Source organism: Corythoichthys intestinalis, chromosome 21 (assembly GCF_030265065.1).
Source record: "Corythoichthys intestinalis isolate RoL2023-P3 chromosome 21, ASM3026506v1, whole genome shotgun sequence".
Lineage (NCBI taxonomy): Eukaryota > Metazoa > Chordata > Actinopteri > Syngnathiformes > Syngnathidae > Corythoichthys > Corythoichthys intestinalis.
Genome location: NC_080415.1, coordinates 28,893,479 through 28,921,222, shown reverse-complemented (window position 1 = coordinate 28,921,222; position 27,744 = coordinate 28,893,479). Strand labels below are relative to the sequence as shown.

Genomic DNA, 27,744 nt, shown 5'->3' with positions numbered 1-27,744 from the left:
AGGAGAAAGAATACTGAATTGCATCCGAAGAACACCATACCCACTGTGAAGCATGGGGGTGGAAACATCATGCTTTGGGGCTGTTTTTCTGCAAAGGGACCAGGACGACTGATCTGTGTAAAGGAAAGAATGAATGGGGCCATGTATCAAGAGATTTTGAGTGAAAATCTCCTTCCATCAGCAAGGGCGTTGAAGCTGAGACGTGGCTGGGTCTTTCAGCATGATCCCAAACACACAGCCAGGGCAACAAAGGAGTGGCTTCGTAAGAAGCATTTCAAGGTCCTGGAGTGGCCCAGCCAGTCTCCAGATCTCAACCCCATAGAAAATCTGTGGAGGGAGTTGAAAGTCTGTGTTGCCCAACGACAGCCCCAAAACATCACTGCTCTAGAGGAGATCTGCATGGAGGAATGGGCCAAAATACCAGCAACAGTGTGTGAAAAGCTTGTGAAGAGTTACAGAAAACGTTTGGCCTCTGTTATTGCCAACAAAGGGGACATAAAGTATTGAGATTAACTTTTGGTATTGACCAAATACCTATTTTCCACAAATTCTTCAAAAATCAAACAATGATTTTCTGCCCCCCCCCCCCCCCCCCCACACACACACACACACATTCTGTCTCTCATGGTTGAGTTTTACCCATGTTGAGAATTACAGGCCTCTCTAAAATTTTCAAGTGGGAGTACTTGCACAATTAGTGGTTGACTAAATACTTATTTGCCCCACTGTATCAGTAGTGGAAGCTGGTCTTTCAATGTAGGGAAGCTCAAATTAAGTCTGCCTGTGAGTGCTTTGTGACTGGTGAGGGGCTCAGTGGTATCCGCTGCTCAGTAGGGAAAGAAAGTAGAGTGCCAGAAGTAAAGTCTTCAGACACAAGCAGCTACGATAGGAAAAACACCATAAATAAGCTCGATGTTTTTTTTTTTTTTTCCCGCTGGTCGTTTTTAACGAAGCCAGTGTCGCTTGGATGTTAATGAAAGTCTCCGGTTCAACTCGGAACAACGGAACAAAATTGAAAAAATGCCTCCCATGGATGCTAATACGACAAAGATCACTGATTCTGTCAATCAAAAAGGATTCCACCTAAGACGGATCATCCAATCATCCTGCAAAGAAGCCAGCGTACGGGCCAACCAAGCCCTGCCCACTGCCAATAAATCCCCAGAGACGCACAGCGTCCGATAGGCGGGATAAACCCAGCCTTTAGCCAATGACTGGTCTCGTTTCGCTGCAGTGAAACAATGTACTCTCAAGTCTGGAGACGCAGGGCAGTCTACACTGGTTAGAGGACTGTAAAGCTGCGCGAATGAATGAAACGCAAGCGGCATCGCAAACTGTGAAAAGAATTCTGAAAAATTTGAATCATACAAGGATGTATTGAAAAAAAAACACACGATCGCGAAGAGGGAGACACAAAAAGGGACGGTGACAGTCTGGTCGGGATCCCAAAAAAATAAAAAATACCCGAGGGAATACCGCGGTTAGAGGCAGACAAACGAAAAAAAACAAGGCAGTGATGGAACTAGAAACAAAGGGATATGCAAACTGTCAAATGGCAGCAAGTCAATATCTTGGCAAGCCGCCTAGGATCGGTTTAAAGACACTACTGATGAGCTGGAATTGGATGCAAGTACAAAGTTGGGAACTCTTCCCTCTGGAACAAAACAATCTGGCCAGCAGCAGAATGTGACAAAATCATGTCAGTTGTCATACTAGCTTATCTTGCTAACTCGCACAGCTATTCTCCCAGTCCAGCCCAACCACGTCATCACCCCTAGCGTGCATTGCGCGCGTAAAACATGGCAACCGCTGTAGATCAAACCATGTACTAAATATTATAGATTTTTAAATCAATGGCAATAATATACGTTTCTAATAACATATTTTCATAAAAAAGAAAAATTGTGGCTTATTAGCGCCCACAAGTCTTCAAGTCCGAGGTTCCCTTTAAGTGTGGGACTTTAACGTGCTAATTAGCCCTCCTAGTGCGAGTGGATTTGACATACATTGCCGTCAATGGCAGCGATTGAGCTTAGCAATGGACTTGTGCACATACTGTACATAGTTGATTAACAGCTTCACTTTTAAGCATTGCTCTCCTCTCATCTGTCGACATTTTTACTTCTTTCTTTTCGTCTTCGCATTTTCTTGCAGAAAGAAGACAATTTGCCATAATTGCTCTTAGAATTGTGACATATTATCAGGTCCCCCCTCCCCTTCTGCCTCCTCTTTCATTATTCTGACCGTTTTACTCACTCGAGTGCAGCCCCATTTCCATTCGGGCGCTCTTCTCCGTCTCAGCCGTAACAACCTATTACACTTGACTCTATTCATTGCGCGTCTAGCCCTCTCCTTATACGGCCCGAACGGTTCACAAGATGGCGGTCGGGCCAGAGGCGCGGGAGAACGTGGGCCTCGCTTGTGTATGCAACGCTGGTTGTCGCCAGGACTTTTCACGCAGATAAGGGAGCCGAGAGCTTAAGGATGATGGATTGCCAAACCTTGGGCTAATGTCCTTGGGGGTCACTAATGGCGTGCAAGGCAGGCCGCCATTGGCCGCCTACTCGTGGTAGGGAATCCTAATTGGCTGCGCTTGGATGGCGTCCCCCGCCGACCGAGCGGAGTTTGATGAGAGGGGAGAAAATTTCAGTAGATTACAATTAAGCCATTTTTTCCCGTAAGCAATAGCGATCTGTTTCAGAGATGCCAAACTCATCTTTGTCACTTGACATACAATCCATTTGGACTAAAAGATGAGCATTCCAAGCTAGTGCTGTGTTTGTCACGATATCAATAAGCCAGGATATAATCCATTTTTAATTATTTGGTGAAAAACTAACAGTTTAACTGAACATGACAGCTTTTCCCGCACTCACTTTATTTTTGGAATTGACATTTAACTCATTCGCTCCCAGCCCTTTTCACCGGTGCAACCCCCTTCGCTCCCGGCCGTTTCACTGGATTTTGACTGATTTTGCAAGGCCCACAGAAAATTCTGTATTCGATTAGAAAAAAATATTCAAATTAAATTTTGTTGCTTCGAGTATTCGTTGAATTAAAGTAGCGTTGTAATGGTTTATTTTGAAAGTATTTCTTGATTAGAGTGGATACACTGCTCTCTGGTCTGCCTCTTTTCACATGGCTGAATCCAGCTGCTCCCTGTTAAGACCAATGTAATAATAATAAAATTAATAATACATTTTATTTCTAGAGCGCTTTTCAAACCACACAAAGACGCTTCACAAGAGACATGGAATCACAGTACGATAAAAAAGGTATTAAAAGGATAAAAGTAAGCTAGGTTTTTGTTTGAGCTAATGTTTTTTAATTAGGGCTGTCAAACGATTAAAATTTTTAATCGAGTTATTCACAGCTTAAAGATTTAATTAATCGCAATTCAGACCATCTATAAAATATGCCATATTTTTCTGGAAATTATTGTTGGAATGGAAAGATAAGACAGATATATACATTCAACATACTGTACATAAGTACTGTATTTGTTTATTATAACGATAAATCAACAAGATGGCATTAACATTATTAACATTCTGTTAAAGCGATCCACAGATAGAAAGACTTGTAGTTCTTAAAAGATAAATGTTAGTACAAGTTATAGAAATTTTATATTAAAACCCCTCTTAATGTTTCGTTTTAATAAAATTTGTAAAATTTTCAATCAAAAAATAAACTAGTAGCTCGCCATTGTTGATGTCAATAATTACACAATGCTCATGGTGCTGAAACCAACAAACCGCACCAAAGCGCCAACAGAGGGAGACAAAAAACACAAGTAACAAGTGGACATGACACTGTGCTGTCATTTTAATCTGTTTGAGCGGGGCATGTGCGTTAATTGCGTCAAATATTTTAACATAATTAATTTTAAAAATTAATTACCGCCCGTTAACGCGATAATTTTGACAGCCCTATTTCTAATGCAATAAAAATTTAGTTTATAGGTATTTTTAGCCGTTTTGTGGGAAAATGTGTCTGAACCATTTAATTGTAAAAACAAAAAAACGTAAGCATTTTATAGCATTTAAGCTAGCTGACTTTTTTATGTAAGTTAGCCAATTATTTTTTTTGTTGTTGTACATAGATCTTAATTTTTTTTTTTTTTAATTATACCCTTTGAGGCTCAGCTCAGGTATTATAATTCATCATGTTCCTTATCCGAATACTCGATTATTCGAACTAACTAGTCCATCAATTAATCGACTACTTAAATATTTGATATTCGAACACATAACATAAGGAAACATTAGGACACATTTCAGATTTCCCAATTTGTGTCATCAAAAGTAAGCATCAGACTTGCGATGGTGCCTGCAAAGAGGCGGCGCGGCTGTCGTTGCGATTCATTTGGCCCGGTCGTGGTGTTCGCCGTCACACGTGCGATCAAAGCTTGTTTATGCGGCACGCCACTCTACAATTAACGGCATAGCAGGAAGTGTGTATTTTTTTTCCCCCTCCTGTCGGTAAGGATTTGCTTGACAATAAGAAACACTGGGAGCATCTTAAGGAATATTTTACTAGCTTTGTTTCCCATGACTTGGTTGTGATCAACACCCACCATTTTGTCATCCCGGAGCAGAGCGCGTGGGGGGAAGGCAGGAAACGTACTAATCACTATCATTACGTTGTCTTATTCAATTCTTCCTTCTCCACCAAAGTATTTTAAAATCATTTATATAGAGTTGCCAATTGAGCATGATCCGTGAGCAAATATGTAACTTCTTGCTCATCACGAAGGTAAGAAAAAAAATCAATGCAGTTTTGGTTTTGAATTTCTTTTTTTCTTCTCCTGTGACGAGACCGAAATTCTCTTGCTTGCCGACACATTTTCACAGGAAGAAAGGATTGTCTGAACTAAAATCTTTCGGAAAGAGGTGGATGCGATTGAACTGTGTTGTTTTTGGCTGCTTGTGGCCGGTTCTTGCTTGCTTCATTTGTCACGCTAAAACTAATTTGCAATAGAGAAGTGATGCCTGTTTGACATACAGTGGGGCAAATAAGTATTTAGTCAACCACTAATTGTGCAAGTTCTCCCACTTGAAAAGATGCCTGTAGTTGTCAACATGGGTAAACCTCAACCATGAGAGACAGAATGTGGGGGGGGGGGAACAGAAAATGACGTTGTTTGGTTTTTGAAGAATTTATTTGCAAATCATGGTGGAAAATAAGTATTTGGTCAATACCAAAAGTTCATCTCAATACTTTGTTATGTCCCCTTTGTTGGCAATAACAGAGGCCAAACGTTTTCTGTAACTCTTCACAAGCTTTTCACACACTGTTGCTGGTATTTTGGCCCATTCCTCCATGCAGATCTCCTCTAGAGCAGTGATGTTTTGGGGCTGTCGTTGGGCAACACGAACTTTCAACTCCCTCCACAGATTTTCTATGGGGTTGAGATCTGGAGACTGGCTAGACCACTCCAGGACCTTGAAATGCTTCTTACGAAGCCACTCCTTTGTTGCCCTGGCTGTGTGTTTGGGATCATTGTCATGCTGAAAGACCCAGCCACGTCTCATCTTCAACGCCCTTGCTGATGGAAGGAGATTTTCACTCAAAATCTCTTGATACATGGCCCCATTCATTCTTTCCTTTACACAGATCAGTCGTCCTGGTCCCTTTGCAGAAAAACAGCCCCAAAGCATGATGTTTCCACCCCCATGCTTCACAGTGGGTATGGTGTTCTTCGGATGCAATTCAGTATTCTTTCTCCTCCAAACACAAGAACCTGTGTTTCTACCTAAAAGTTCTATTTTGGTTTTCATCTGACCATAACACATTCTCCCAGTCCTCTTCTGGATCATCCAAATGCTCTTTAGTGAACCGCAGACGGGCCTGGACGTGTACTTTCTTCAGCAGGGGGACACGTTTGGCAGTGCAGGATTTGAGTCCCTGGCGGCGCATTGTGTTACTGATAGTAGCCTTTGTTACTGTGGTCCCAGATCTCTGTAGGTCATTCACTAGGTCCCCCCGTGTGGTTCTGGGATTTTTGCTCACCGTTCTTATCATTTTGACACAACGGGGGGAGATCTTGCATGGAGCCCCAGATTGAGGGAGATTATCAGTGGTCTTGTATGTCTTCCATTTTTTAATAATTGCTCCCACATTTGATTTCTTTACATCAAGCAATTTAGCTTTGGTCTTGGCCATAGTGGAGTTTGGAGTGTGACTGACTGACATTGTGGACAGGTGTATTTTATACCGATAGTGAGTTAAAACAGGTGCCAAGTTAGACCTCATTGACAGCCAGAAATCTTGCTTGTTTGTAGGTGACCAAATACTTTTTTTCCACTCTAATTTGGAAATAAATTCTTTAAAAATCAAACAATGTGATTTTCAGGTTTTTTTCCACATTCTGTCTCTCATGGTTGAGGTTTACCCATGTTGACAATTACAGGCCTCTCTAATCTTTTCAAGTACGAGAACTTGCACAATTGGTGGTTGACTAAATACTTATTTGCCCCACTGTATACTGCAGTAGGTGGCTTCCTTAAATTCAGCAGTCCTCGCTAGCCATAATTTGGAAGTTTTGTCCGATTCGCAAATTGTTTAAAGTATGGGTCTCCAAATGTAATTTATTGTGAGGTGGCTGTAAATGGTCTGGGCTGCAGTTTTTGGCAGCCCTTTTAACTTTCGTCTCAGTCTTTTGGACGATAATACTTATTAGTCTTAGTCATTTCAAAATGTGTTTGTCTTCATATAGTTCTTGTTGACGTTTACTCAATATTTTCGTCTGTAAAATTCGAAAATTTCACTCTAAAAATAAATACGAAAAGTTTTCCAATGAACATTGACAGACGAGCACATATTGTAGCATCTACATATTTATCACTTGATAATACACACTCAGCAGGAAAAAAGTCGTATACATTATTTTCGATTAGTTATAACCAGCTGGACGCCACTAACTGTATGCAAAAAAAAAAAAAAAAAAAAAAGTTGTCCGAGAGTTTAGGAGGACGCTCAACGTTAGCAATAGCCTATTGGTGACGTGAATGGTATGCTAACGCTACGAAACACATTTAGCACTAAGCACAGACCTGTAAAGGCTAAAGCAACATTGCGTATTCTCTCTTGCCGAGATAAGACGGCAAATCTTATTGTGTATGTCTCAAAACAAGCTATGGGGAGACTGGACTAAACTAGCAGTGTTGTTAATCTTAATTTAAAAAAGTAATTAATTACAGTTACGAATTACTTCTCCCAAAAAGTAATTGCGTTAGTAACTCAGTTACATGAATGTAAGAGTAATAGTTACTTGGCAATGTAACTGGTGATAATTTTCATGTTTTTTTTTTCTCAAAAAAAATAAAAAATAAAAAAACAGGTCACACAATGTGAAGTTTAAAGGGTTTTTGGGACAGTTGCCATAGCCCAATTCTTTTCCCTAAACTTAACTAGACACAGAGGTATTGCGGATATTGCGATAACTAGATAGTAATCTTTGCTATATTTAGAAGTCATTTAATGTTGTGAATCAGCCGTTAAAGTTGTTAAAATTCCTCCCGTTATTGCATTAGTTCCCTTCTGTCTACTTTCGACATGTGTAAGATTTTGCCGATTTAGATAAAAAGTTATTTAGTTTCGCTAAGAAGGTTCTCTACAACAGAGCCTTCCTGAGACGTCTACTGCTTTAAGATGGCGGCTGTTTACTAACGCATCTAGTGATTTATACATGTTGCTAATGCTGCCGTGTCTGTTATTTGCATCTAGTTCTATATATGTGTGATATCTACCGTAGCATCATGTGGGCGTACCTTGTAGGCTATCGACTAAACTCAGGTATTATTGGAGCCACCGAGCATCGCGTTTGCAACAGCGTCACAACTCCCTTCCCTCTTCCCCACTTCCGCTCTGCTCTCGTCTTTGTGAGTCCGTATCTCTGACTTTTCTCACGTCATTCAACCAACTTAGTAACGCACGCCTTTCCCGCCTCAGTAACGGTAACGGCGTTGCCAAGATGAGAAATGTAATTAATTAGATTACTCACTACTGAAAAAAATAACGCCGTTAGTAATGCCGTTATATTCTAATGCCGTTATCAACATCACTGTAAACTAGTGGGTGAGTTGTGGGGGGGGGGGGGGGGGGGGTGCAGCACGTCACATGAGTGACACAACCAGGCAGGCTTACTACAAATAAAATGTGACACATTGTGAACATGTGACGGAAACCATGGCACATTTTTGTCTTGTTTTGTCGGACAATATGGCATTCATGTCCTTACGTTTTAGTCTCCCAAGTAGGAGTGGGAACCTCTTGGTACCTCACGATACGATACGATTTGCGTTACAAAGCTCACGATAACGATGATCTGACGATATGGTGATACAACGATTACCGATACATTGGTCAGGAAATCATTCTAGGATTTTTTTACAGACAACTAATAAACAGAAAAATAAGCTCCTGCTGTGAATTGAAATAAGTTTATCACTAGTAGATGTCCAATCCATTTGAACTGGGAGCTGCCATCCCTCCCTTTTCAAATGGATTGAACGTTTATGGCCGTCAGTGGCAGCCAATGCCAGACAATGAGGTAATTTTGGGCCATTTAAGGTCATTTACCTGTTGATTTTCAGTTACTTCCTGTTGATTTTGGGGTATTTTATGGGTCACTGCCTGTTTATTTTAAGTTACAGAACAGGAATTTGACCTGGGAATCACCCAAATAAATAGGCAGTGACTCAATCTCAACAGAAAATGACCTGTAAATGCCCTTAAATGAACATCAAGTGACGTAAATGCCCTGAAAATAGGACGGAATGACTGCGAGTGCGCTGGTTTCGAATGAACGAACGCTCCCAGTCTAAATGGATTGAGCGTTGAGCACCGTCAATGCAACCTTAGAGTTAAACTGAGACGCTATTATGGTGGAAGATTTTGTTAGCAACTTGTTGGTTCCTTTTTATTATGTTTTTTCTACATTGACACCTTTTTAAAACGATATCTCGATTCTTGGCAGCAGCATATCGATAACCTTTTGGGATACAAAGTATCACGATACATCACCATTTCAATATGTTGTCACACCCCTACTCCCAAGACACGTTTTTAGCTTTTCGTTATTGTCATCGTTGACGAAAACAACACGGAAGGATTCCCCAAAAAAGGACTAATGCTTCTACATACGGAAGAGGATTCTGAGAATAAAGGCAAAATTCTGAGTTGCAAGTCACAATTCAATTCGGACTTTAAACTCAGACTCATGACTTTATTCTTTGAAACCTTCTGAGAATAGTCAGAATTCTGACTTTAAAGTCATTTTATTGGCCAGCTTTGAGAATAAAGTCACATCGGTGACTTTAAAGTCAGTATCTTGGCCAGCTTCTTTTCCCTTCTTCACTGGCCACTAAAGGGAAAACACTGGCCAAGATTTTGACTTTAAAGTCACAATTCTGAGAATAAAATCATAATCTTGGCCATCTTTTTTCTTCCTTCTGTGGCCAAGATTCTGACTTAAAAGTCAGGATTCTAGTCAGAATCCATCTTTTTTTTCTCCCTTCAGTGGCCCTAATCCTCTTCCATACCAATTCACTTTGGCTCACAAATGTTAACCTGGCGTAAGCTAATGAAAGGCCACAAGAGATTGATGAATGAAAACAAAACAATAAAAGTAGATGAGCACACCCTCAGCCAGAGCTGCCAAATTCAAAGTGTCAACATATATATATCTGACCTCTGTGACCTCTAACCCTTATCGCCTCCCTTCCAAATTTGAGTTCAATGGGTTAATCTGTTAAGAAGTTATGGTGAAATTCCTATTTTAACATCAGTGACCTTTGACTTCACTACCACAGTTCAAACTCATTTAAATTCACAGCATAAGGATGAAAAGAGCAACATGATCACATCTATTGTTGTCAATGGTACTGAAAGTGGGCCAAAAATTGTTATCATGATGAATACATTCTTTTTTGATGTTGATAATTATCACATCTTTTTATTTCAAATTTGAAGTCTGATTTTTTTATTAGAGGTGTACGATAATTATCGGTTCGATAATCATCGGTCCAATAATAGGAATTATGACGTCATCCCAATAAATCCAATAACATTATTTATCGGCCCGATAATATACTGTATAATGTTTTTGCCACGGTGTCGGTGGATTGGAATGTGTGCGTTTGTTTCCACTCCTGTTTTGCCACTATGCAAAGTTTTTTTTACTGTTCAAGAGGCCGTATTTTATCATCACTGAGTGATAAACCTTACTATGGCAATTAGCAAATATTTGCGTTTTACAGTGTTAGTTATAAGTTCTTGAGAGGTTTTTTGGTTATTGATAGGCTTGCTGTCCTATAATTGCCAGGTTAAGAAAGTTGTTTCATGGGTCAAGACCACAAAAGTCTCCTCTCCTGTTGCACCAAAAGTTTTATCTGCTGACAGAGCACAAAACCTGTTTGGTTTATATTTGTTTTAGTTCAGTGCTTATTGTTCAGGGGAACACATAGTCAATGATATTGACTGATTGTGATTGACTCAAATTATATTTGAAAAAAATTAATATGGGTTTTTTATTAGAAGTCAAAACTGTTCTTGTCTTTGTTTTAGTTCATCATAATAATCTTCATGTCATCATGAAAATTCTGGTTAGGTCAAAGGCAAATCTAGGCTGAATCCACCACTAGTATTTTTGACTTACATGTGTTCAAAAACTCGGGTGAATATACATTTAAAAATTATAGATATTATTGGTTATCGTATCGGTATCGGCCTTGAGGAGCAGGAAGTTGTCGGTATCAGTTTAAAAAAATGGATATCGTGCACCCCTATTTTTTATTATGATTTTAATTGGGAATTTAGCGGGATATAAGTCTGAAAGTGGCGAGTGTTCCGCAACTTTAAAAAGGACAAAGAAAAACGACTGGAGACACAATGGCCGATGAGACTCCGGTGTCGAAATGACGTAAATCGGGGATGTCGTAATCCGGGAACTACCTGTATTTCTATATGTTTTCATAGCCAATGTAAGAATATTTGTGGAAAAAACTACTACTACAGTTTGACATCAAATGGAGGCCACAAAATATTGTCTGACAGGCTGCAACTAGCCCCCAGCCCACCAGTTTGAGAGCTGATTTTAAAAGCTGAGTAATCATACGCTGGTCCCGCTCTTAATTTGATCATCAAACCATGAATTCAAACACAAGTCCTCATTTAGAAAAAAACAAGAAAAACATTGGATCTTTTTTTTTTTTTTTAAATCTTTTTGGCAGCCCGCGAGGAGTACGTTGCCACCTTCAAGGGCTCCGAGTTCCTCTGCTACGACTTGTCGCCCAACCCCATCCAGTCGAGCAGCGACGAGATCACGCTGTCGTTCAAGACCCTCCAGCGCAACGGGTTGATGCTGCACACGGGCAAGTCGGCCGACTACGTGAACCTGTCACTGAAGAACGGCGCCGTCTCGCTGGTCATCAACCTGGGCTCGGGCGCCTTCGAGGCCTTGGTGGAGCCCGTCAACGGCAAGTTCAACGACAACGGCTGGCATGACGTCAAGGTCACGCGCAACCTCAGACAGGTAAACGAAGAGTTCTTGATCATATTGACCATTTTTAATAAAGCCTAATGACAATGTGAGGCTTTCGGCTTCTAGCGCCGGCTAACCGTACCATTAACTGTGTGCAATTCATTATTAACAACTTTATTTTAACCAAGTTAAATACAGCTACAATACATTTGAATTAAAAGTATTGTACTAGAATACTTTAAGTTAATCATCACAAAAAAAATTTTTTTTTTTCTAACGACTGAGTATTTTTACAGCTCTGCGAATAAATGGACCACTAAAAAAAATTTCCTCTCAGCAATTTATACGTTCACATTTGAGTAATTTTAGCATTTATTTTTCGAAAATTATAGATATTTTTTTGTCTGTTAGAGGTATATTTTTCCTATAAAAATATATACTGTAGCCTATATATTTAAATCATAAATTTTGGCAAACATGGTTAAGTAAATATTCTCTGCAAGTTAAGATTAATTTTAAAGAAATTTTATTAAAAATCAAATAAGACATGTTCTGTCTTTTTTTTTTTTTTCCCCGCACACTTTATTAAAAATTTGCTTATTTTTGTTATATTTCTTTGATTTTTAAAAAATCTTTCTTTTAAACAGCAATTTTTTAAATTGTATTTTTATTTTTTTTTAATCAGAGCTTTTAATATTTCTTTTAAAAATATATTCATGTAAGTTTGAATATTGTGGTCTTTTGTTACTTTTTTAATAAAATATCTTATTCCTTTTTTTTTTTAAATAGCAAATTTGTATTTGATTTTTAAAAAATAATAACAACAAAGCAACACTAGGTAACTTTTCAACTTTTTATAAAATATTTTCATAACATTTGTGATCATATGTCGACTGACAACTAGTTGAATGATACCTCTTTTATATCTTTAGGGGGTCTGTATCGCTTTCACTGCCACTAATTAATGGAAATGGGAATCTTGGGGCACCTCACGATTCGATTACGATTCAGGGGCTACGATTCGATTATAAATCGATTATTGATGCACAACCCCACACCCCCAGCTATTAGCTGCTTTTAATGTTTCGTACATTAGTTATAAACATGGTTAAAAAAATCCTCTCAGGCTTAAATATACTACTATTTTAGGATCAAGTGAACAGTTCAAAAAAAGTCCCCATTCTGTATCAGCAGCTTTAAACTACATTCAATTAATTTAATGTAGTGAAACAACTGTTAAAGTTGTTAAAAATGCTCCCGTTCTCCATAATTTCCCTTCTACTTTTGGCATGTGAAAGTTTTAAAATAGTTTCATCATTTAAAGATAGATTCAAGTCAATATTTTGCCGATTTAGGAGTATTATAGATAAAAAGTTAATTAGGTTCGCTCGGAAGGTTCGCTATAACGGAGCCTTCCTGAGAAGTCTACTTCTTTAAGATGGCGGCTGTTTACTAACGCCGCCGAGTCTGTCATTTCGCATCTAGTTCTATATACATGTGATATTTAACGTAGCATTATGTGGGCAAAGTTTGTAGCAACTGGGCGTTGTTTGAAGCGGCTGTCGGCGTTTTTTTTTATCTAGCGGCATAATTGTGGATGTTTACTCTCGGTCCGTTCCTCATTGCGTTAGTTAGCATATTTAAATAATCAGAATATGGATGTTTTTTGAATCGTTCTCGAAATCTTCAGCAGCCGAATCGCAAATAATCTAAGAATCGGAAATCTCACACACCTTTACTAATTAACTTTGAGGAGGGTGGCAGGAACCCTGCCACACCAAAAAAAAAAAAAAACTACAAATGTGCTGACCACTTTACGGCATACGTCACTTCCCCTGTCGATGCGAACGCTTTCGTGCGAATTCTGTAAAGATGGCAGAGCAACAAAAGAGACAAAAGTTTTGTCCGAAGAGGGAATAAAAAGGGAGGCTACCAGGATAAACGGATACTCAAGATTCAAGATTGACCCGGCTCTCACTCGCTGGCATGACGCCAACCCCCCCTCCTCCAAACGAACTCTACGGCGCTGACGAGTTTGGGTGGAGGGTTAGCCACACTAACTAAACTTAAACGTGAAATTAGACTATACGGCATGTCGGCTACACTAATCTGCCTCTTATCCATGCAAAAATTTACGGATAAGTTAGCCGGCTAATATTACCAGCCGCTTAATATAGGCTACGTCTACACTAGGACGGATAATGGCCTTAAACGTGTAGTTAGTTGGACGATACGGCATGTCGGCTATACTAGTAAGCCTATTATCCGGATTAGTTGTTAGACGGATAATGTAGGCGGGTAATGTTACTCACCGCCTACGCGCCGCCCAATATGGACTGCTGTCTCCGTACAACATTCCGATACTCAGGAAGGGACGTCATGCCGTCGCTGTTTTTAGTGCGAAAAGCCAAGAATGGTCTCCCTTCACTCTCGCTCCTGCGTGATGCGTTCAATTGCGATCACGAAAAAAACAGCGATCACAAAATAATGACAGTCTAGAATGTCTAGTAATTTCGAAATTTGCCGCGGGCAAGCAATCGGTTTCCGGTTCAGAGGTAAACCTAGCGGGCAATGACGTAACACATTAGGCTTCCCCTTTCTACGCATGCGTAGTTTGCGCAAATGCAGGCGTACCTTGCAAAAGCGGCGGGGCCTTAAACATACCTTAAACGAAGTGTGGACAGGTATAAAAATAGTCGGTAAAATACCGTGGAGAAAATTATCTGTTCTAGTGTAGACGTAGCCATAGACTAGTGTGTCCATACAACAATCGGATACTAAAGAAGTGACGTCATGCCATCGCCATTTTTAGTGCGACCATTTCCAGGATCGCCACTGTTATGCACAAGCACTCCTAGATGCGGCTTCCAGGAAATATACGTAGCACCACACCATATGTTTCTATTTGTTATCTTCCAAGTGGTGAGAGCGCAACTGAACATCGATTGTAACATCCTAATTAACGACTTTCATTGTTGTTTTATGAAGATTTAGTTCAATCACAACTCAGCTACTGCTCATAAAAGCCAAGCGTGCTCTCCCTTCACTCTCACGTGATGCGTTCAATTGCGTTCCCGAAAAAAACTGGGATCACAAAACTGAGTTCCCAAACCCCTGGTCCAGAAAGTGTAGTAATTTCAAAATTTCCCGCCGGCAAGTAATAAGTTTCCGGTTCAGAGGTAAACCGCGCGGGCGTTGACGTAACACATCAGGCTGCTACTTTCTATGCATGCGTAGTTTGCGCAAATGCAGGCGTACCTTGGAGAAACAAGGGGGCTTAAACGCACCTTAAACGTAATACAGACAGGTATAAAAAATAGTCGGCAAAATACCCTGTACAAAATCATCTACCCTAGTGTAGATGTAGCCTAAGCGACATGGTTGCTAACCATCACATGCTATTGTTTAGCCACAGCTGGATTCATTACCTTAAGATGTCCGATCACGTCATTTTCAAAGTATCGGAATCAGCAAAAAAATATCGGACATGCCTTTTTTCTATATATATATATATATATTTTTTTTTTTTTTTTAATCGTTTTCTAATTGTATATAACATTAGAGACAAATGTCTTACACTCATCCAGAGTAGTTTTGGCTTAAAGTAGGGCTATCAAATTTATTGCGTTAACGGCGGTAATTATTTTTTTCTTAATTTAATCACGTTAAATAATTAACGCATGCGCTGCACGACCCACTCACGCGTTGTCGCGTTCAACCTATAAAGGCGCCGTGTTACCAATATATGGAGCTAAACGCAGCGTATAATGAGTAGAGAGAATTTTGACAGCCTTTTGAGCCTTTTTTTATTTGGCTAAAGCTTTACATTCCCGTGGATCCCTCTCACAGAAAGAATGTTAATAATGTAAATGCCATATTGAAGATTTATTGTCATAATAAACAAATACAGTACTTATGTACTGTATGTTGAATGTATATATTCACCCGAGTTGTCTTCCTTTTTTTCTTAATGCATTGCCAAAATGTATATGATCGGGAAAATTTATTGGGAATGATTGGAATTGAATCGGGAGCAAAAAAAAGCAATCAGATCGGGAAATATCGGGATCGGCAGATACTCAAACTAAAACGATCGGGATCGGATCGGGAGCAAAAAAACATGATCGGAACAACCCTAATTACTATGCATCCTTCACACAGCCGCTGGAAACAGAAATGTCGTTTAATCCATCTGCAGGCGACCGAGAAATTTTGATTTTACAACACTGTGCGGGTTTCTCCTCATGAGAAACGCAGAACTCCTTAAGGCAAAACACTACCGCTTTTGTCCACCGACGTCACTAAAATCAACTGAAACTGAAAAGTTACCTAGTGTTGCCTTTTTCTTTTTTCAATTTACTTTTTTAAACAGCTCTCTTAAAAAATGAATACATAAAATACACAATTGCTTTACAAAAAAATACTACAAGTAAAAAAAACTAAATTCGAAATTAATTAATAATATAATAAATAATCATAATAATGATTGCATGAACTAATATAATGGCGTCATCATAACCGCATGTTGTTTGTACAGGCTGGTCCTGTCTTCCAAAATCTACGTTTTTGAATCCTTCCTTAATTTATAGCTAAAGTCTATGTATTGCCACTGTTAACTTGCTTGCTAACATCCGCTGCTGTGGACTCGGATGCCTACCGAGGAGCTCCTAACATTCACGTGCAAGTAGTTTCTGGTCCGCACTTTCCGTCAATGTGTTAGTTTGCAGCCGTCCAACCCGGCGGCTCTCATAGGTGAGTGCTTCTCCTTCTCCACCAATCCACCCAGCGAGTGAGTGACTACTGCTACTAACCTGTGACCACTAACTTGTTACTAACCTGCCAGCGGAACGAACTAACACCATCCATGGAATGATTCATACTACTAACCTAACCTGTGCCCTTCTCCTAGTGAAAAGCACTCCTCAGCAGAGGGCCTTCTTTTTTTTTTCTTTTTTTCTTTAATTCATTATGTTGACAGTTTTTATTTGCTTTCTCCCCCCTCCCCTCTCCTACAAAGCACTCAGGCATTGGACACGCTATGGTAAACAAACTCCATTGTTCGGTAGTTACCATTCTAATTGTTTCTTAGTTTGGCTTTCGCCCCCCGTGTCTTATTTCCTTTTAACAACCCCAAAACGTAAGCAATAAAAGGATAAGTGCGGTTGGTAATTTTCTATGAAAGCTGAAAAAGCCCAGATCTCTCCCTCGCTCTTCCTTTCTTGTTGCCAAACTATTTTTCTTTATTCCTCCTTTCTCTTCCCTCCTTTTTCCCACCTCATGACTTCTGATTGGCTCACGCCTCAACTTGCATGGCCCGCCTTCTCGTTTGCATGCACAAAAACTAATTTCCTTCCTTATTCAGCTTTTATTTTATTAAGGGCCCGAGCACTAGGTGGTGCAGTGGCTTACGATGAATCGGTTTTGTTTTATTCTTCTGATGAATTCGTAGGATTAGTTGTACTAGTTTAGCCCTTCATAGTGCTTGGTAGCTTAACAACAACAAAATCTAAACTTCACTTAGGTGCTGGGCGATGGCGGCCAAAAAAAAAAATATTGCAGTGTGGTTCTTAACCTGGTTCGATCGAACCCCAGGGGTTCGATGAAGGTAAAAAAAAAAAAAAGAAACCTGTTTTCGTACACTTAATAAATCTAGGCAAAGTGGCTTTTTAGAAAGGGTTTTGGACTGTTTTGCTTCCAATTTGCAGGCTGAAGCAATTTCTTTCAACTGCTGGTGCTCGATCTAATGAGGGGAGGAACTGGTTTGCTCAGTGGAAGGTTGACTTTCACTTGGTATGAGAGAACACAACAGACCAATGGGCAGTATGGTCTCAAATTTTGACCTGTTATTAAAACATGCTGTCAAAATGGCAAGAATTTTGAATGGGAAATTGCTAAATTATTAGCTTGCTAGCTTAGATATATCAGTTTTGAAGTTTTGGGGGAAAAAAAAGCTTTATTATCTAATTCGGTGAATCCACATGTGACACTTGTGGGGTTCGGTACCTTTAGCAAGGTTAAGAACCACTGATACATATATACATACATATATATATATATATATATATATATATATATATATATATATACACAGTTGTCTGATAATGACTTTTTAACCCATATCCCAATATTGTCCAACTCCGATACCGATATCAAACCGCTAACGTTATATGGGGTTGTGGACTTAACATAATATGGCGAATTGGATTGTGATGTCCCGCTTAATTGAATAGATTAGAAAAGAATAGAACTTTATTGTCATTGTCAGCAAGAACATTGTCAACAACAAAATTTGATGTGGCACTGCAGCATAAAAATATGTATTAAATTAAAATTAAATAAATAAATAGGAAAATATTTGGATTCTTTAATAATGATAAATGTAACTACTTCAAGGTTTTCCAAATAAACATTATGTGAAAAATAAGAGAACAACTTCAACTGAAGGTACGGAAAAAGTGCCTATTTTGCACCACTATATTTAGCTCATAATTCACTATTTTTCAATCAATTATTGTTTGTTTAAATTTTGCACCATGAATGCAAATGATCTGCTCACACAACAAATCCCAACATCTTAGTTTGGAGACATCTAATGGTCAATAAGCATAACTGCTGTGCTAAGCTGTGACCAGCTTGGTACAAAGGCGGAAGGCATCTACATTCGTTATATTATCGGCGATCCCATATTTTCGGATAACTATCATATATATTAATATATATATAATATATATATATATATATATATATATACTGTATAACTTAATTCCTCTTCCCTACCGTCAGAGTACACACTCAAATTTAAACAGGAAGTTGCCCATTTTCTCTTAAGTCATCCATTTTAGACATCTTGACAATTTATCTTTGTCAATGCGTTATGAAGTTAGGGGTTTAGTTACAGTAAATTGGGTTTAGTAGTACTTGACAATAAGTAGTCGCCATTTTATTAAACAGTAGCACTGAAACATGATCATTCACTAATAGATTGGATATCAATGAGCGTCAATGGTATTGACTGAATTAAAAGTTTAGAACCAGGAAGCATGTGGAAGTATTACATGACTATACTTAGCGATACAAAGTAGTCACTAGTGTTGTACTGATACCAATACTAGTACCTCAAGGGGTCCCTATACAACACTAAATTGTTAGCATTGTACTAGACGAGTACTAAAACTGCTATTCGTATATTTTTTTCAAACAATGTAGTATTTAGTACGGCATCTGCTGATACTGCATAACTGGATATCGGAATCTGTATCGGGTGCCCAAAAAATTGTCAAACCCTAAACATAATTTGCTGCTAGCTAGATAAATAGCTAGCATGTTAAAGACTGGCAATCATTTTAAAGTTTGGCCATAAAGTGCGAGGGCCCGTTCATCGCTACTCGTATCGTAAATTTTCATTTTCTGATCTTCCAAGCTCCTGCCGCACGCTTCCTGTCATCCCATCATCCTCTTTGTGCATGCGAATACGCAACCACACCGCATGTTTGTATATATATCCGCATGCGGAATGAACTTTAACCCCTCTAACACGTGTGTATGTATGTGTATTAATCAAAAAGTGTTTGTTCGTCGTCCGGGTGTCATCCCCCCTAAAAAAATGTCACCCCCACAAGATGGCAAACCCCACTAACAAAATCATTGCAACTAACAATACACTAACACCATCGCAGCTTACTAACATCATCAACCCTAACCTCAGTAACCTGAAACTACTAACTGGCACGAAGAAGCCTTTGGAGACTCTACTAATACCTTACTTACGAGTTGGAATACTAACAATGGCCTTCAAGTGACAGGATTGGCAGGACAAAGAGCTTTTAACGCAACGGTGGAGTCAGCGTTTGGAGTGCAATCTTGCATTACGGTGTTAGTTAAAGAGTCAGATGACAAAGTGACCCTTGTAGCCGACATGAATATCTGCCAGCGCGCTCACTGGTTTCTCATTCTCGAGATCAATAATCGTACAATGGGTGGAGCGTTAAGCTCGAATAGTCAGCTTCTGCAAGTGAACTGGAGGAACATGTTTCAACATTAAGTGTTGTCAGGGGTCGCCTGACCCTCTTGGGCTGACCAGAGATGGCTTTATTGATTACAGGAATCACACTTCTGACTGTTTTTATTTACAGAGTACTTGGGATATCTAAGGGTTTGCGTCACTGCTTCAGAAACCCTCCATCGTCACCAAACTCATGAGTTGTACCAATAACCCAGATGGTTTTCGGGCCGACTGTGGCGCATTTGGTTGACCGAGTTACCCATTGATTGCAAGGATTGGGGTTCAGATACTTTGGACAACTGACTAAAACCGGATCTTTTAGCTTGGGAAACCTGTGTTGCTGAACAGTAGAAGCCTAGTCCTTGATCTGTTGGCATGAAAACCAACTACCTACCTAACAAGAGTCTGACTCTTGGGCATGGTAGCAGTCCCCTTCTGCTTCTGCAGTGTTACTGCTTTACATACCCTCACATCAGAGAGTGTTCGTCTCCAAACTCTTGAGGAGCAGTACCCACAACCCTATGGCTATTGGGGCGACCGTGGCACAGGTGGTTAGGCAGGTTGTCCAATAATCGAAGAATACGGGGTTGCATTCTGGCTCCCGTTTGTGCATATTGGTATTTTGTCCTTGGTCAGACACTTCACCTAATTTTACTGAAACTGGTGAGAGAGCAAGTGGTTGGTGGTGATCTGAAGGGCTGATGGCGCAAATTGGCTGCCTCGATTGTTGTCATTTTGTCCCAGGGCAGCTATAGCTAATAGTATCTTGTTGAAAATTGCTATGTAAATTAGCGCTTTATTATTGTGTTGGAAATCTTTTTCCAGGATAACTAAGACCCAGCTTAATTAGCATCCTGCTTGGGCAACCCGCTAAACCTGGATCCAGCAGTCTAGTCCTATATCTGCTGTGTTTAAACCCTGTGCACCAACCACCAAATCAAGTCTGACTCTTTGGCATTGTAGCACTACCTTCACCCTTCAGTGGTGGGTATGATTTGACCATCATGCTTCAGACAATTTTACCAGCAAACTCTGACAGAGAAAACCCTTGAATTGGACTACAATCTATTCAACGGCCACAACAAGATTCAGCCTGACTGGGGCATGGTAGCTTCGACTATGTTGTTTGCATCATGGTTTACCATCCCTCTTCTAAGGCCAAAGTCCAGATCCCTAAACCAGCTTCCATTCTGGGTCATTGGGCTTTAATTTGACCCCAAACTTTGAACTCTCAACATCTACTCAGTTGGGTGTTGGGTCAAATGCACAGGTGCCACCTTACCAATAGATTCTTCCAACTGACATTTTTCCTACCAAGGGATCCAAACTGACAACAAGGACCAATTTGACGTCCTCAACCAGGTTCCTTCCAACCTGGAATTCTACGGACAGCCACCATTTCTCAAAAATCGCACAGTACACCTCACTACATCCACTGACAGTCCCCTTCAACCAATCAGGCCTTTTCCCTGCCACGTACACATGTGGTTGCCAGCGTACCTACCGGGGGCTAATTTGGCTGGTCTAGCGCCGCCTTTGGGTGTGAGTATATAGCGTGTCCTTTCCCTGTGCTTTGTTGTGTAGGTGACCATTTCGGTGGACGGCATCCTGACCACCACGGGCTACACCCAGGAGGACTACACCATGCTCGGGTCCGACGATTTCTTCTACGTGGGAGGGAGCCCCAGCACTGCCGATCTGCCCGGCTCCCCTGTCAGCAACAACTTCATGGGCTGTTTGAAAGAGGTGCGGAGGGGTTTATATTGGAACAATGTTGTTTTTGGCAGCCCTCTTAATTTTCGTCTTAGTGTTTTGGACGAAAATATTTATTAGTCTTAGTCATATTTTAGTCATTTCAAAATGTTTTTGTTTTCATCTAGTTTTAGTCAACGAAAAGTCAGACAAATTTCGTCTAGTTTTGGTCAACAATTCTCAAAATGTTTTCGTTTACAAACTTCAAACATTTTAGCCCATGAATATATATATATTTTTTTTTTAATGCAACAATTTCAAATGAACATTGACAGAGAGCACAATATTGTAGAGTCTACAAGGACATCAACATCTTCATGATGATAATACACACTCAGCAGGAAAACTGCACATTATTTGCAATTAATTAAACTCACCTGGACACCACCAACTGTATGTAAAAAGTTTTCCAAGAGTCATAGACTTCATAATGTATTGATGGCTCAGATCGGTCATGCACTGTGCCTGGCATTCAAGTAGGGGGCCGCCCACATCAAGATGAGCTATTCACAAACACGCAGCAACGCCAGATTTCTATTGAAAAAATTACGAAAGCTGTAGCGCATACAAAAAGGAAGGATTTTCTCAGGAGTGATTTGTTTGAGGATTCAAGGTAATTATTATATTTTTCGTACCATGCATGCATTTTGATACGTGAAAAAAATCAATGGGAGAAATTAGCCGCTACTGCATTGGCATCATAGTTCGCAATATTAACGTGAAATAAATGCTAACTGCACGTTTTTTCCCTTTTAACCAAGAATCGAGACTGTTTTACGTCCTCATCTATAGAGAATTCAGGGATTTAGACATTTATTCACAAAAACTGTACCGGAAAAGCTCTGTTTACATCAGGCGGCCGCTAGCTATGTTCACTAACAGACTAGCATTGTACTTTGACATATTTACGTCAAATAAACGCTAACTGAACGTTTTTTGTGTTGTTTTGTTTTGTTTTTTTTGTTTTTTTTGTTGTTTGTTTTTTCTGCTTTTAACCAAGAATCTAGACAGTTTCATGTCCATAGCTATAAAGAACTTTGGGATTTAAGCATTTATTCACAAGACTTTTCACCAGAAAAGCTCTGTTTACATCAGGCGGCCACTTGCTAGTTTCACTAACAGACTGGCATTGACTTCGACATATTTACGTAAAATAAACGCTAACTGCACAGTTATTATTTTTTGCTTTTAAGCAATAATTGAGATTGTTTTACGTCCATATTTATAAAGAATTCAGAGATTTAGACATTTACTCACAAGAATTTTCACCGGAAAACCTCAGTTTACCTCAGGCGGCTGCTAGCTACATTCACTAACAGACTAGCATTGTACTTAGACATATTTACTAGGGCTGTCAAAATTGTAGCGTTAACGGGCGGTAATTAATTTTTTAAATTAATCACGTTAAAATATTTGACGCAATTAACGCACATGCCCCGCTCAAACAGATTAAAATGACAGTACAGTGTAATATCCGGTTGTTACTTGTTTTTTGGTGTTTGGCGCCCTCTGCTGGCGCTTGGGTCCAATTCATTTTATGGGTTAGTACCATGAGTGAGCATGGTGTAATTATTGACATCAACAATGGCGAGCTACTAGTTTATTTTTTGACTGAAAATTTTACAAATTTTAATAAAACGAAAACATTAAGAGGGGTTTTAATATAAAATTTCTATAACTTGTACTAACATTTATCTTTTAAGAACTACTAGTCTTTCTATCCATGGATCACTTTAAGAGAAGGTTAATAATGTTAATGCCATCTTGTTGATTTATTGTTATAATAAACAAATACAGTACTTATGTACCGTATGTTGAATGTATATATCCGTCTTGTGTCTTTCCATTCCAACAATAATTTACAGAAAAATATGGCATATTTTATAGATGGTTTAAATTGCGATTAATTACAATTAATTAATTTTTAAGCTGTAATTAACTCGATTAAAAATGTTAATCGTTTGACAGCCCTAATATTTACGTAAAATAAACGCTAACTGCACGTTTTTTGTTTTTGTTTTTTTTTTTTGTTGTTTTTTTTTTTTTGCTTTTAACTAAGAATCTATACTGTTTCACGTCCATTTCTATAAAGAATTCAGGGATTTAAGCTTTTAGTCACAATTATTTTCAACGAAAAAAAGCTTTTTGTGATTCCACTTGGTCAGCTTTGACGGCCTAGACAACAATGCAGGGCCCCCTATTTATCGGCCCCGCGCTCCGAGTCACCATGCTAATGCTAACGCGAACGCTATGCTAGTGTTAAGTTAGTTTAGTGTGTGATGATCACTCAGCACAGACCTATAAAGGCTAAAGCAACATGGCGTAGCCAAGATAAGAAAACAAAACTTACACACCACAACTTAAGCAGTACCTTACACATGTGTTTCACAAAAGGAGCCTGGAATGGTCACACGCCTTGTGTGTGGCGCGTGGGGATCGGGGAGAGGCGCAGCATTTCTTTTGAGTGACACGACCAAACAGATAAGATGCGTGCTAACTACACATGCGATAGGAAAATATACATTGCGAACTTATGACGAAAAATGGCGAATTTTCATCTCGTTTTTGTCTCGTCAGATGACAACTTGCATCTATCTCGTTATGTTTTAGTCTTCTAAGACACGTTTTTGACTCGTCGTTGTGATATCGTAATGGGAAAAATTTTCGCTGACGAATTATTTGTTGTCATCATTGTTGACAAGAAAAACACTCATATTGGAATATAGTTGCAACAGTGAGGCACTTTAAATGCTTAACTTATATCCAAATATTTAAATTCATTAAACATGGACGTCTCTCGCTGTCAATGGCCATTAATGACTTAAAAATCTACCTCCAACTGGCAGATTCTCACCAAAATTCCCAGACGCCTCGCCAACATCAGAGAGAATTATTAATGTGGAGCATCGTTGAGGGACTAGCTACATGCTAATTAGCCGAGTTGCAAGTCGTGTGATTCATAAACACAATTCGTGACATAGATAAGCCGAACGGGTGTGTTTTTCATTCACGCAAGCGAACAAACAATGCGACAGATGATGTGCCAAACATTGTAGGTACAGTACAGTGTACTGTATGTATCAGTTAAGACAGATGGTGGTTAAAGCAGGCATATTTCCATATTTAATAATGGCATGCACGCTGTCGTCATTGGTGCGAGTGAATGAGCACCTATTCATGTATGAGCACGTCTTGTATAGTTTGCCGGGTCAGCGTCTTACCACTAATATATATGCTAATATTACAAATTAGCACTTGGCCATAGTTGATGGAAATGAATTCAGGGTATCTTTATCTGACGTTATTTCCAAAATTCTATGATGTTTGATGTTTCACTTGACTAATCTTATTTCAGTTATTTTGTGTCATTTTAAAATGTATTTTTTAAAGTCATTTTATCATTGAACTCTCCCCCCAAATGAAATGTTACTTTTCTTATATTTGACTCTTCGCCAAACGATATTTGTTTTGTTCATTTAACAATGTTTGCTATTTTTTAAAATTTGTTCTATTATTTTACTTCATTTGATTTTCTTAAATGTCATTGCCATTTCATTTTTTTCTTAATTTAATCATCTAATCGTTTTATCTCAATTCCACTTAATTCCAGAGAGATTGTATTGATTTGCATTTAATGGCCAACGATTAATATTTTGCACATTTTGCTCAAATGGAATCCATCACTATCTAACTTATGCTTATAATTGTCATATTTCACATTTTATTTACTGAATTTATATTTTTTTTGTCAATGTATCTTTATAAATCGTGTGAAATATTTGTTTTAATGTAATTGAATTTTTCTATACAGCTTGCTTAGCTAACACATGTAGAGGCGGGAGGGGGGGGGGTTGGCGGTCCGGTTTGATAAAGCCGAGCCTGTTTTTGCGCCGGTGGCATCAGAATGCTCGTCACAAATGCCGTCTTCTGCTACTCAGTCAGAGAGCGTTCTGTCTTGCGGCGCAGAAGGAACAGCACGAGCTATTCGGTTTCAAATAGTTATATATTCAAATTTAGGAGTTAATTTTTTTAAAAGCTACTTCTGACACAGGAGGAGACTCAAAGAATATGTCCAGTTGTGACACAGGAAGAGACTCAAAGAATATGTCCAGTTGTGAATGCATGAATTGAATTTCGTCAAAATAAAAGCCTTAATTTTCTTGTCCTCCCACTGCTTAATCCATTATGGGGCCCGCATTGAACTCATAGGCTGCCATTGATGACGCTAGACGACCAATCCATTTTGACCGGGAGGTCGTTCATTCACCCCTCCCGGTCAAAATGGATTTGCCCTCTACCACCGTCAATGGTACCAAACAGTAGGGCTGCGAAACAATAAATTTTTTTAATTGAGTTAATCACAGCTTAAAAATTAATCGTAATTCAAACCATCTATAAAATATGCCATATTTTTCTGTAAATTATTGTTGGAATGGAAAGATAAGACACAAGACGGATATATACATTCAACATACTGTACATAAGTACTGTATTTGTTTATTAAGACAATAAATCAACAAGATGGCATTAACGTTATTAACATTCTGTTAAAGCGATCCATGGATAGAAAGACTTGTAGTTCTTAAAAGATAAATGTTAGTATAAGTTATAGAAGTTTTATATTAAAACCCCTCTTAATGTTTTCGTTTTAATAAAATTTGTAAAATTTTCAATCAAAAAATAAACTAGTAGCTCGCCATTGTTGATGTCAATAATTACACAATACTCATGGTGCTGAAACCCATAAAATCAGTCGCATCCAAGCGCCATCAGAGGGCGACAAAACACCAAAAAAGTGGACATGACACTGTGCTGTCATTTTAATCTGTTTGAGCGGGGCATGTGCGTTAAATCCATCAAATATTTTAACGTGATTAATTTTAAAAATTTAATTACGCCCGTTAATGTGATAATTTTGACAGCCCTACTAAACAGTGTTGTTTTTGGCAGCCCTTTTAATTTTCGTCTTAGGCTTTTTGATGATAATTATCCATGTGCTGGTATGAGATTCTGACTGTATGATGAACTTCAGCCAAAATATCACAGTTTCATGGTAACACGGTATTGCAATTACTGCTCTAAAATGTGTTACTTTGAGATATCAGGGTTAAAAAAAAAACTTTTCCATTGAAAAGGATTTTCATTTTTCAAAACATATTAGCAAATTGAAACATAAGTATAATGTTGAGTTAAAATGAATAGGAAATAACAAATACTAACTGAAATATTCCAAATAAAATTAAAATAAATGCAGTCCTTGAGGTGAGCCTAAACCGACAGCCACAGCTCAACATTATTACCATCAGAACAAAAATAATTATTTTCCATAAAAAGCATGTGTGTATGACTCGTATCATGTTTACATTACACACACACACTCTCTCAACACAGACAGTTGCTAGAGAGAGAAAAAACACGTTTTGCCTCCGCTAGAAAAATTAAACGCGCTGGAGTTAACTCTCGAACCCGGTGGATATTATATTATATCATATTGGAGGTATTGCCTCCTCGGCAGCCACCCTTCGCAAACATGTTTTACATGTCGGGTGGCCCTCCTCCTCTAAGCCGCGGCCGTCTGTAACTTTTCTGTAGCCAAAGTATTCCCATACCAGCGATTTCGTTTTCTTCGATGGGGGAAAAAGTTTAGGAATTTCACCTCCTCATTCACAAGCAGTCGTCCCAGTTTAAATTAATTGGTCATCTATCGTTGTCAATTGGCTGGCAATGTGTTAAATGCAATGAAATGAAAAATGAACTTTTTGTTGAAGCGTATAACCAGAGTGTATTTCTGTTGTTATTCATTTTAATTAGGGTTGTTCGGATCATGTTTTTTTTTTGCTCCCGATCCGATCCCGATCGTTTTAGTTTGAGTATCTGCCGATCCCGATATTTCACGATCCGACTGTTTTTTTTTGACCCCCGATTCAATTCCAATAATTCCAGATCATTTTTCCCGATCATATACGTTTTGGCAATGCATTAAGAAAAAAATGAATAAAATTCGGACGAATATATACATTCAACATACTGTACATAAGTACTGTATTTATTATGCCAATAAAGATGGAATTTACATTATTAACATTCTTTCTGTGAGAGGGATCCACGGATAGAAAGACTTGTGACTTTGTGTATATAGTGACTAAATATGGCCATCTAGTGTATTTGTTGAGCTTTCAGTAAATGATACTAAAGCCATGCCCAAATGCATGATGGGAAGTGGAACCATGACTGTGCATAGTGCTACCAATTGATATATCTTCTCTGTGTTGGGAAATAACATAAGGTGTTGAGACAAAGATCAATTGCTACCTTGCTTCCCCACATTGCTTCCCATGATATTTCTAATTGTAGGGAGAGGGATTGTAAGGCTTTAGCCAATTAAAAAAAGGCTCCAAAGGCTGCCAAAATTCACTCTACTCATTTTACGCTGCCTTTTAGCTCTGTATTTAGGTAAAACGGCGCCATTACAGATTGAGCGCGACAATGCGTGAGGGGGTCGTGC

The 27,744-nt window shown here is 38.9% G+C and overlaps 1 protein-coding gene across 21 annotated transcripts in view; it reads left to right on the top strand.

The window, feature by feature from the left end:
• nrxn1a (neurexin 1a) overlaps positions 1 to 27,744 on the top strand; it is a 185,587-nt gene that overhangs the window by 78,739 nt on the left and 79,104 nt on the right. For 14 of the 21 annotated variants that reach the window (XM_057826697.1, XM_057826710.1, XM_057826706.1 and 11 more), the window contains 3 exons: positions 11,235 to 11,536; positions 16,503 to 16,526; positions 21,072 to 21,233. In XM_057826697.1, the coding sequence (XP_057682680.1) occupies positions 11,235 to 11,536; positions 16,503 to 16,526; positions 21,072 to 21,233 (488 nt within the window). The remainder of the gene's footprint in view (positions 1 to 11,234; positions 11,537 to 16,502; positions 16,527 to 21,071; positions 21,234 to 27,744) is intronic. The other 7 variants (XM_057826708.1, XM_057826705.1, XM_057826718.1 and 4 more) reach the window with 1 other exon arrangement.